Raw genomic sequence first — 12,274 nt, 5'->3', positions numbered from 1 at the left:
GGTAAAGGGACTAGCCTTAAGTACTTTCAAATGACACTTGCTGCCACCAAAAATAATGACATTCACCAAATGCCACAGAGCCAGAGATGCTCTTTTCCTCTACTTCCAGGAAGCAATTCTCTAAGCTATATGTCACTAGAACTCAGCCAGGAAGTCTGAGGAGCCTGGCTGGTCTCACCACCTCCTTAGAGGGACACCTTCCCACCCTAGGTCTATGGATGAAGCAGGCTGAGGAGCTGGGATCTTTCCTCAGAGGGAGCTAAAACTTCACTGGACTTTCCTCTCAAGTAGCTTTGGAGAGCACAGAGGAAGTAATCCAGGTACCCATGCAATCTCCAGTCTCCAGTCAAGCATACAGGCATCCACCCATGATCTAGCCCATTCCCACCCTTAGTAAGTATGTAGATGGGGTTCCCCAGGGCAGAAGAAGGATGGATTTTGACAAGAGCAAAGGCAAATATACTCTCCACACATGAGAGAACCTGGTTCTATCAGCCATCTTTGAGGCAGAAACTCACTGTATGCATGCACCAAGATTGACAGTCTCCTGGGTTTTTTAGAGACAAGTCCTCCTCACTCCTCACCACATTGTCCAATGTTCACAGAAAGGCATCCTGACCCACTTCTCTGGGTTATGTGATCATCTTCAACTATCTGAACTGCCAGCATCTGCAAAGGCTCATTCATGACCTCGACCTCTGCAGGGAGCCAGCAAGTATCTCCGGAACTTCCAGCTATCTCTATAACTTCCATGTGGGCCGAGCCTTGAGTCTCTAATATGGAGTGCTGGACATGCTCTCTTTATTGCCCATTGCACAGAACACAGGCCATGCTGGAGCCTGAATCCAACACATGACAGCTAACTGGGCCTCAACTGAAAACAATGAGCAAACGGATGGATGGACGGACGGATGGACAGATGGATGGATGGATGGATGGATGGATGGATGGATGGATGGACAGATGGACGGATGGATGGATGGATGGATAAATGGATGGGAACGGATGGGACGAAGGGTGGGGCAGTGAAGAGCAGCTACATGTTCATCCTCATGCTAACTCTGTCTGAATCTCTTCCTGGTCCTTGAGCCTTGGCTTCCCTGCCTGTAAACCTCAGATAGCACAACAGGGTTCCACTGTTCTAAGGACTCTGCACCCCAGGGTGCTGTGCCCATAGCTTCAGGATGGCTTAGATGAAGACTCTCTTCTGTACAACCCAAGGGCCTTCTATGTCATATGTAGACCCTCCTCCCTATCCTTTCTCACACCTGTCAGGCACAGATCTAAGCTAAAACAAAACACTACTTAGGATTTTCTTAGCAGATCTTACTTGTTTTAGTCACCGAGACTGTCTTATCATGAAATACTTTTCACTATAAACAACCTCCAGTGGGAGGAGCCACTTAGCTGGGGAAGGAAGCCACCTGCATGCCCCACAGCGATAGGGCATCCCTCAGGCCTGTGCTTGGCACATACCTACACCCTTCTCCCTATGCCAGGCCTCCAGCCAGGTGGCCAACCCTAGGAGAGCCACAGCTGGCCAGGACGGGCATCACATTGGGCTGCTTCATTTTCACTCTCAGACGGCTTTCAAAGCTGATGAACAGCCAGATTCTAGGGAAACCCTGTAGCTGTTAAAGCACAAACTATAACTCCTGAAGTTTCCGCCACTGTAGAAGGTGGTACTTCCCTAGGCCTTTCAGATGAACAAAATCACACCTGACAGGAACAAACTTAAACATGCTTACCATGTATCCTTTTCTCTCAACCATGGTGGAGGCAGCGACTCACTTAGCTGTACTACACACACACACACACACACACACAGAGAGAGAGAGAGAGAGAGAGAGAGGAGAGATGAGAGACGAGGAGCGATGAGAGACGAGAGGAGAGAGAGAGAGACGAGGAGAGAGAGGGGACGAGAGAGAGAGAGAGAGAGAGAGAGAGAGAGAGAGAGAGAGAATAATCTTCTGGGGTTTTTTGAGACCAGGTTTCACTATGTGGCTCAGACAAGCCTGGAACTTGGGAGCTTCCTGTCTCTTCCTCAAGTGCCAGGGTGGCAGATGTGTGCCAGCAGATTAGGCTTACAATGTGGTAACTTACCCGGGGTGCTGTGTGGCTCACACAAAGCTGGAGATGAAACCTAGGGACCCAAGCTCAGGGTCTCTATTCTCAGCCATCACTCCCACACTGTTCTGTAGCTGTTCAGATTGGTCGGGAGGTAAAACAGAATCCCACCGGGAGGAAGAGACAGGGGACATGGAATGAACTGAGGCCTGAGCCAGGGTACACAGGCCGGCCAGCTGGCTCCAGCAAGATGCTTTTATTACATAAACCTGGCTCGGTGCAGCTCCGATCGCTCCCACCCCCTGCCTGACTCAGGACTCTGGACAGCTGTTCCACAAGCTTGGAAAATATTACACATGAACAAATGTTGCTGGGCAGCAGAGTCCCTTCCGGGCATGGTCCTAACCTCCCAGGGGTCCAGTTCCCACCCAGTGGCCAGATTGGGCCATGAGGAGTCTCGAGGTGCCTGTTGCCTGTCCCAGAGCACGCAGGCATGGGGAGGGAAGGGTAGTTAATTTAAGAGGCATTAGGTCCACTTGCCCAGGAGGGATGGCCTAGCACAGTTCCCTTCCATCCTGCTCTCATACTGGGGGCCAGAGTCAAAGCATGGCCTTCAAGGACTAATCAGAATGGCTCTCATGCCCAGGATGCTCACAAGCCCAAGCCTAGCACCCTCATAAGCCACCAACACAGCTTGAGTCTGAGTTTCCATGGGCAGTGAGGAGGCTAGCCCATCGATGCCTGAACAGCTCCCCAGAGACAACAAAAGCCAAGGGTGTAGGGATGCCAGGAGGTGTGGACAAAGGCACTGCAGCCTCCATGTTCCCCAGCAATGGTTGTGAAGACACCCACCAGATGGAAGCAAAGGAGGCATTCAGATCAGATTCGTGCAAAGGAGCACAAGGACAGTCCTGTATGCAACCCTCTCCACCCTACACCGACCCCAAGGGGTTGGGCCTGTGCTTGGCTCCATTCTCTGGATGGGAAAACTGAACCTCTGCATTCCAACTAATGGTGTGGATGTCTGCTACCCGAGTTCTCTTCCGCCCTCCTTTGTCTCCCACTGGACAAAGAAAAGAGAGAATTACCTTCAGGAGCTCCTTGGGTGGAGGCCAGGTGACAGGCAAATGCAATCAAGATCCAGGCAAAGAGAAACCCCCTAGAGACAGGCAGACACAAATGCACATAGAATCAGCTTCCAACCTCACACCCAGATCCGGCTAGGGAGCCAGGAGGGATGGCCTAGCCCAGTTCCCTTCCATCCTGCTCTCATATTGGAGGCCAGAGTCAAGGCATGACCTTCAAGGACCAATCAGAATGGCTCTCACTCCCAGGATGCTCACAGGCCCAAGCCTAGCACTCCCCCCACCCCACCCACCGTAAGCCTCCAACACAGCTTTGCTCTTCACAGAGGGATCCAAGCCCTGTGCTACATCTAGAGCGTAGCCCCTCTCCTCAGTCTCTTTATCTGCATTAAGACCTCTAAAATTCAAGACAAGCTTCCCCAGGGCCCAGGCTATGGATAGCAGAGCCAAGACTGAATGGCAGGTGGAAAATAGGCTGGTTTGCTTGGACAACCAGTGTCCTCAAGGTGCCAAGGAAGAGAGGACCCCTTCTTAGGGCTCAGACAGCAACTCACCCAACTTTGTCCTGATAGAATAAAATGGAGCTTTGGGGTTGGAGGCAGAGTCAATCCAGGTGTCCCCAGGAACAAGCCTGGTTCCCTATGACTTCCAAGCGGTGTGACTCTAGATGAGTCACTCAGCCTTCCTGAGCTCTTCTGGTCCTATGCAGCATGGGCTGACACACTGCCCCTTGCAGGCCAGATGTGGAGATTAAGTTGGCTCATGCATTAAAGAGCTGTCCTGGTCCAGCCAGGGAACTCTCTCCTCACCAGTTGCTGCATCCAGGAATGGGGAAAGCTGCACTCACTGGCTACTGCCCTGATAGGCAGAAGTGAGGATCATATTTCACCTTCCTGTGGGAGCTGCCACTGGGACACCCAAGCCACTCGGGGCATCCGATCCCCAGGAGGGCAGACGGGAGGCCAGGGCACGTGGCCAGAGATAGCTGAGATGGCAGCTGGAAGCTGGGCCGGGTGAGTGGTAAGGGCCAGGGCAGACTGGCCAGGCTCCCCTTCCAAGAGTAAAATCAGGCTGGTGTGCTCCTGGGTTACAGAGCAACATAGGAAACACAGGGCTGCTGTCTGCAAGTCTTGGCTGGGTCCCGGCCAGATCTCTCTACTTTCAAATCTAGTAGGAATTGTAATCAATACACGCATGACTTGGGCACCGTGCAACACACAAACCACCCTGTTCACTCACCCACGGAATTCAGAGGACACTGGGTGAATACAAAGGGCACCACCAATGACTAGTTTAGAACTGCATACATGACTAAAATACAGCCAATGAGACGCAGGTTGACACCTGTCAGCGACCCTGGGAAACTATTTGGAAGAAAGAGGATTTTCTACTGGCTTCTGTGTATTTTTGAACGAAGACACAGCATTTAGAGATGCTGTGGGTCACTGTGTGTGTGAGGTAAGAAGTTCCATGAACACGTGAGGATGGCAGAATGGGGGACATAGTTGGTGTTAAGGACACCGCCCCTACACTGATCTTCCTTGAGGTTCTCCAAAGGGGAGCAACCACCGAGCCCTTGTTAAAATCGAGTTGAATTAAAGCATTTGGTTACTTGCAGCCTAGGGCTGACTGGGTGGAAGGGGCCTGGGACTCTGATGGTAGCCTTGCAACCCTCTGCACCAGGTCTGTGCACAGGTGACAATAAAGAGGCCACATGTCTGCATGGTGATTGGGGACCACATGGTGTAGCAGGATTCTGGACTTGTAAGTATCTTCCCAAAGCTTTGCTCTCTGGCTCTACCTTCTTTCAGGGCCTTCCTTCCATGTCAATCATTGCTAGGAATTCTCCTCTTTCCTGGGGCCTGATGTCTGGTGCCTCATTCATTGTGTGTGACTCCTAACCGCCAAGTGCCCAGCTGCAGTGAGTTTGCCTGCTGCAAAGGATAAGGAGCCCTTCTACATTGGCTGGCTTTCAAAAGCCACAGTGGCCCTGGGAACTGGGGTCAGGCCAGCTAGTGAGTTTTATTTGACAGATAAGTCTACGCACCAGAGAGGGCAGGTTCCCCTCTTCAAGGGCACCTTGTGTCTATCCCATAACATATCTCCATCCAGGGAGGCATTCTAGGAAAACAGTGGCCAGGCAGCATGGGAAAAGAGCTGGCCCCTGCGTCCAAGCTTAGATCGCTCCCTAGCACGCCTGTCTTCCAAAAGCTCCCAGAAGTCCCACTTAAGAACCTGAGCGGCTTACTCCCAGCACCTGTCCTTATTTCTTGACTCTTCCAATGGTATATCACATGTCACCTCCTCTGGGATGTTTTCCAGATGACAGAGGGACACCAAGTGAGCAAGAGAAGATGCAAGAGCCCCATGTGTCCTCCTGGGTCATCTCTGGCTGTAGGTATGGGCACCTTAGAGGCTGGATTGGAGGACATTACTAAGCTCTCAATGGTCAGAAGAAAATCACGGGACGTGGATGGAGTCGAGTCTTCTTGTGCCATTTAGCTGTCTAAGGCCAAGCCCCAGAAAGCTGTCACAAACGCAGCTGGGGTTGGGCTTTGGTGTGCATTCCCAGTTTTCAGCACATCTCAGTGAGAGATGGGTCTTAAAGATCCCCAGGGACCAGATCCTCTCCCTAAGTGCCTTTGTGAAGATAGAGCAGCAAGAGCCCAGAGAAAAGTGACTTGCCCAGAGCCACACAGGCAGTCAATTCTCCCACTGAGAGGCACACATTTTATTTGTTTTCCCTAGAGGAGAAAGTGAATACTTTTTAGAGACTTGCTACTCGCTGGGGACCAGAGTTCCAGCTTTCTCAGCAGGAATAGAAAGGCAACCGGTAGCCCCAGAGCCATCTATGTGAGTAAGCTCCAGCCTGGAAAGTTGGCTGCGGAAGGGAGGAGGCTCGGAGTGTGACTACTGTTCCAGTGCTGTTTAGGCTACTGTTAATAACGCCGGTGGCTGCACTGGCTCGCGGCTTTGTTCTGCCTCACTTCTGTTTTCATTACAGTTTTGTAGGCCTTGGATTGCTCACGGGGGGGGGGGGGGCTCCACAGTATCTGCAAGACCAATGCATGAGGACCCCTCCCAGATGCAGGCCGCAAAGGCTAGGATTTTGTCTGACCATGCAACCCACCAGGGAGTGGCCACGGGTTCTTGTCCTCTGCAAGAGGCCAGTCACTAGCTCACCACATATGCCTTCTGTCTAGATGGCTTTCTCTCCATACTTGTTTCCTGGAAACACTAGAGACTCAAAAGTCCATCCCTGACTAAACATCAGAGAGCTCCAAGGTCCCCAAGCCCAACAAGCATAGAAACCCCGGAGGCAGGCAGTTGTGTGCATGCTGCACCCAGTTGCTCTGCTGTGGACTTAATGCCAGGGCTGCCTGAAAAGGGCATGAAACTGTCCCTGTCCCACCTACCTCTGTGGCCTCACGAGACCCTGTGTGCCCAAGACAGCCACACCCAAAGTCCTTCTCCACACCTTCCGCCTCCTCCATGGGAACACACACACACACACACACACACACACACACACACAGAGGTCATCTGTCTGGACAGGATACGGCCCAGAGCTTTCCCATTGACTCACACACCCATTCACAAAGCCGTGAGTACAGATACAAATAACAGCTGTGGTTTACTGAACACGTACTATATGCCAGGCCATGTCCAGAGCACTTCCTTCGCATGCTTCTTTAACTCTCACAAAACCTTGCCGGCTGCTAGGGCTGCAGCTCACCTTGTGTGTGTGTGTGTGTGTGAAAATGAGAAACACAGACATGGGACGCCTGGCCAAGGGCACAGCAGAGTATATAGGACTTGAACTCAGACGGCCCGTTGTTGCTTGGTTCCTCTGCTCTGCTCCAAAACCTGCTTTCCACTTAAGAGAGCCAAGGACTGTTTCCCTGCCATTCATGACTGCCAGCGAACTGGTTCCTCTGCGTGCCAGACCAGACCAGGGCCATGGGGACATCTAGATGATCCCTGGGCACTGAAAACAGAGGAAAGAAACCAGGCAACAAGCTATCAGGGGAGTGTGTTGGGATTCGGGCAGAGACGAGGGAAGGCATTGAGGAAATGCTCCTTGACTGAAGGTCCCGGAGGCCAGTGTCAGCTGAAGAGCAACAGGGCATATAGATGCACAGGGCGGGGAAGGAGAACTTGTCAATGCAGAAGCAAAGAAGAGGACAAAACAGAGCCGCAGAGGGGAAAGCTGGAAGGCCTATTGAAGCCAAGGTGTGTAGGAGCTTGGGGATGCTAGGTTGGGAAGGCAGGGAGGCAATGGGACTGTTTGGCTTCCTAAAGCTTCAGCCCTGTTGTGGGGTGCTCCCTGGCACCACCACACTGTTCAACCGCTGGCTGGCATCTGCCCTGGCACAGGGTCTCCCGGAAAAAATGAGTCACCAATGTGCTCACTAGTGCCCTGTGTATACGAATGTGTGTGGTGGAGGGGTAGGGGGAATCTCAAACAGCCAGCTTTTTCCAAGACATGGAAAAGAAGGGGGTGGGGGGACTCATCACCCTGGCTTCAGCTCAGAGGGGGCGTTTCTTGAGTGGGCGGTGCTCCAAATCCAGCCAGCCTCTCCTGGGAGCCCTAGAGCCTCTGCAGGATGGAAAGGCAAGCCCTGTGTGAGCTGTTGTCCTAAGGGCCTCTTTGGGCTGCGTTCTCCTACACACACCCACACATAGTGACTGCACTATCTTACAACTTCTGCACAAGCTGGGAATCCCAGCCGCGGGGTGCCAGCTGTGTGCAGCCCCGCCCTGGAGATTCCCGGCCCCTCTCTGGCCGCGGTTCCCTCATCTGTACAAGGAGGTTGGACTTGGTGATCTCCCAGGGCCTTTCCGCTCACACAAGCTGGCTCTCACTCCTCACTCGGGAGAGGGACAGGAACTGCAGGCTTCCCGGGAGAAGCTGGGAAAGTCTGAGGCACGCAGACCCAAGCAGACACATTCACAGGCAGAGATGTTAAAAAAAAAACCGCAGGGGCGTGCAAAACCACAGAGACTGTGCCAGGAGCAGACAGACGTCCGGACGTGGAGACCTACAAACTTGACACACAGGATAGTAGAACCCGAGGCGTGCAAACTTGCAACCTGCAGACAAGACTTCCTCCTGCCCCTGTCCCCAGCCCGCCACTCTGGACACCGCCACTCTTCTCTTCAGATCGCCCTTCTGACTCGGCGCGGACCCTCCCCTGCTGGCTCTCGCCCCAATGGCACCGCGCAGCTCGGCCTGGGGGCGCAGCCCCTGTAACTCTTGGCGTCCCGCCTGGCGGGGGCGCAGGAAGCTACAAGGAAGCTGACGTTCCTTTGCGAGCGTCTGGCGTGGCGGAGAACCTCAGCCTCCTGTGCACATCCGAGGAGCTGGAAGCTGGATGGGCAACCCTGGGATTGTACTCACCCCCCGCGTCCTGCCGCCGCTGTGCCTCGGGCCCCCCGAGCCGATCCCGTGCCCATGGCAGGCCCCTACTTCATGCTCCCGAGCCCGGGGGGCAAGTGTGGGCGCGCCCCATGGGGCCGCCAGCCCCTCGCCGCGCCGCGCCAGGCCGGCTCAGAGCGCGCTGCCGGCGCACCCCCAGGGCAGCCCTGCGCCCAGGGGCGCCGGAGTAGGCGGACAGCACGGCCCCAGCCCTGCGGGCGCCTGCTCCAGGCCCATGGTCCCAGGAGTCCCTGAGTCGCGCTTGCCCCTGCCTCGCTCTTTTTCTGCTTCCACCGAAAAGGAAGAAGCAAGAAAAGGCAGAGAGAAATGATCAAACTTTTGGAGGCGGGCCGCTAGCGGTCTCTGGGGGGAGAGCAAGGCCGGGAGAGCGCGCGCGGAGGGCGGTGGAAGCTGCCTCCCCGCTGGCCTGGGGGAGGAGAGGAAAAGGAAGGATTTGGGGGAAATGAAGGCGATTTAAAGACTCGGCCCGCCGCAGCTCTCCACCTTCTTCTCCTCCCCGCGCCGGGCCGCCCTCTGCTGCCAACTGCTGCCCCCTGCCGGACACAGCAAGGGATGCAGCAGCAGTCGCCTTGAGCGACCATCCATTGATCCATCAGAGGGGGATTTCTTCCCCTTTCTTCCTAGAGAAGATGTCAAAACAAACTTGTGGAAAGGGGTCTGCTCCATGATGTTCAGGGATCCATCAAAACTGAGATTAAGAATTTATGACTAATGACATTGAAGATTCTCGATGCCGGAGGGTGGGCGACAAAGGGGACCAATTCTACTCTTGAAATAATCCCAGAGTTCCAAGAACACGTTTGGGACTTTGACTTAGCATCTACATTTCCAGGAAACCCAGCGTCTGTCTTAATTCCCAACTCTTAGCAGAAAGGTTGCACCCTAGATTCAGAGCTCCGGGAAGAACGCTGTGGATAAGGTGTTGAATGTGTTCAGCCTTCCCGGAGCCTATCAGGGACTTCCTCGAAATCCCACACCTCACCCTCTGACACCGAGGCAGAATCTCAAAACTCACAATCAAGGCTCAGCCCTGAGACTAAATCTCTTCCACTTTCCGGCCTCTATAAGGCGATTCATACTCACTGACTGGTCCGCTCACGCACACGCTCTTTCCCTCATGCACACTTCAAATACAGTAATTCACACGCAAACACAGCCACGCACTGTTCTGAGCTCCTGCAAAACATTCTCGGATGTCTGGATTCCGCGCTGACTCAGAAGCTACTTTTGCAGAGGTGGCCACCCCGCACGAATACACATGCACAGAGCACACACTCCCACGTGCACACAGCCCATGCAGGTCCTGGAGTGCACACACTCCTTCCATTCGATCCCTCTCGAATGGCAATCACGGGCGTGCACACAGGACTCACGGGGACCCCGGCACACGCGTGCACCTTTGCGCACTCGGAACGCCCAACACTCCAAGAGTCCCCAGGCACTTACTGGGTCCCTGAGTGCGACGCTGGCCGGTCGGTTCTTCGGCGGGTGCCTAACGGCATCTGTGGTCATAGGTTCCCGCAGCCCCAGGCGCGGGGGCGGGGGTGCAGTCCCCTTCCCTAAAGGCGCAAGGGGCGCAGCGGCGCCGGGAGGGGCATGGGAGCGCGGGCCTGCGCCACCGGCCCGGTCCCTCTGCTCTGCAGTCACGGCCACTCCTCGTGCTCCAACTTCGGCGCAAGCTCTGGGTGAGGGGGGTGGCTCATAGGTGCTCGGGCCGCGGCAGGCGCCGGCCCTTTTGAAGTCTTCGCTGGGGGCGGGGAGGGGACGCTGAAGGCGGCCTTTTAAATTGCGGCTGCACGCGGGCACAGTCAAGCAAGGTGTCTGGTTTCAGCAAACTTTAGGAAAAGTCCCAAGTCGGAGGGGGGGGGGGTGGGGGGGGGGAGGGCGCTACTGAGCTGTGTAAGGCATCCTGCAGAGGGCAGAGTACCCATGGCCGCCGGGCCCCCAGCACCCCCTCGTCCAGTCTGAGTGCTGCACCTTTCTTCCCAAGAACACCCCGACGCTATGCACAGATTGCGAGTGTCTGTGCGTTCTTCCAGAGAAAGGGCCTCGGGGTTTTCTCTAGTTTTCTGAAGTTCTCAGCTTCGGAGGTAAAATACTGACTGTCCAATCACAGCCCCTGTGTGTTTCTGAGCTGCATACTTTGTGCCAGGCACATCCCGTCTTTATTTACATTTTTTTGGTATTTTGTTCATGGAGGTTTTTTTTTTTTTTTTTTTTTTTTTTTTCCTTTTCTTTAGAGACTTTTAAAAGTATTGCATTTACGTGGTGGGTATCTCGATTACTTAGTGAGATTAGCACTCTTTGATATTTATCTCCATTACTGAGGGATTTGGAGACCAGTAATATTTTGGGTCTTTGCTCCCCAACACTTTATCCCTGCCGAGGGCCACTGCGCTGTGGGGAAGGAGATATGCTATTATCTACACAGAAGAGAAGAGTGGTCAAGCTGGTAAGTGGTACAGGGGCCACTGAACTCGGGATCTGATTCTTGTCCCCTGCACATCAGAGTCGTGATGCAGTCCACAGCCCTTCACCTTGGGCAAGCTTGGTCACTTCAAGAACTGTGTCACTTCTGCTCAGACGTCCCTCTTCCACGTTGCTGTTGAACATCTCTCTGTCCTTCAACACCTACGTGATGTAGCTGCTGCATTCATGCCCTCCCTTGTTCACACGTCTTGGTGCTATCACTATCCAGTTGCCTCTGTGTCCCCAATACCCAAGCCAGAATCTGGGACATAATCAGTGCTCCAAACATTGCCAACCCAAGGAAGCTGTAAAACAAAGGGGCAAGGGAAGGCCCTACAATATGCAGTGTGCAAACCTCTGCTCTGGGGGAAGTGGGCTACTGTTAAGGACTAGAGACCAAGAAACTGCACATGGTTCTGAACACAGAAGTCCTGAAGAGCAACGTAGGGTAGAGAAGACCATCTGGATGGGTGACCTCATACTCACCGCATGATGAGGTAGCCCTACCCTGCTGTGGCACAAAGACAACAGAAATAATACAAAGACTGTGACAGGGACTTTCAACGAGGCACAGATGGATCGATTGAATTGTCAGGCTGGCTTAGAGGATGGCTAGAAACCCAGGAATGGACCCAAGAGGAGGTGTGTTTAGATCTTGAAGGATGCCAGATATGCCTACAGCTGTGGAGAAGGGGGGGGGGCGTATCTCCCATGGAAGAGTGATGGGACTATAAGACCGACTGCAGACAGGTCTTGAAGGGTGGATGTAGCAAACAAGGTAAAGAAAGTCTCTGGGTCTCCCCGATGTGAGGACACAGGTGTCCAGGAAAGGAGGTGCATTTCCTTAAAGGTAGAGAACAGGCCAGTGGTGTCACCAAGGCCTTTCCAATGCCCCCCCCCCATGGTCTTTAAATGCAATGCTGGTGTCAAGAGCCTGGCAGCCCCAAAGATACACGGGGAACTGCTGGAAGCCCCAAAATTGAAATGTCTCCATCCATGCTTCAGTCTCCCCATCCAGAATTTAGGTGCATGGACCACAGCCATTGTAAGGGTCTTCTGCACTTGGGAAGATAGGACTGCTCTTTGGCCTCAAATACAGTTCAGTAAATGGCAGCCAGGGCCTGGTGGACTTTGCTGGGCAGGCCTGTGTAGGCATGTCAGGGATGGGGCAGAAAATGAGAACTCCTGGCTGACAGGGACTTTGAGGACTAGA

At 53.8% G+C, this 12,274-nt stretch overlaps 1 protein-coding gene across 1 annotated transcript in view; it reads right to left on the bottom strand.

Annotated features, from left to right (window-relative positions):
• Positions 1–9,127, bottom strand: part of Col27a1 (collagen type XXVII alpha 1 chain) — a 114,952-nt gene extending 105,825 nt beyond the window's left edge. The window contains 2 exon segments of the mRNA XM_051163061.1: positions 3,156–3,226; positions 8,726–9,127. Of these exon segments, the coding sequence (XP_051019018.1) occupies positions 3,156–3,226; positions 8,726–8,808 (154 nt within the window). The 5' untranslated portion in view covers positions 8,809–9,127.
• Positions 9,128–12,274: the final 3,147 nt, after the last annotated feature.

The sequence above is a fragment of the Acomys russatus genome, chromosome 2 (assembly GCF_903995435.1).
Source record: "Acomys russatus chromosome 2, mAcoRus1.1, whole genome shotgun sequence".
Lineage (NCBI taxonomy): Eukaryota > Metazoa > Chordata > Mammalia > Rodentia > Muridae > Acomys > Acomys russatus.
The sequence above is the reverse complement of the archived record's forward strand: the minus strand, read 5'-3'. Positions and strand labels throughout refer to the sequence as shown.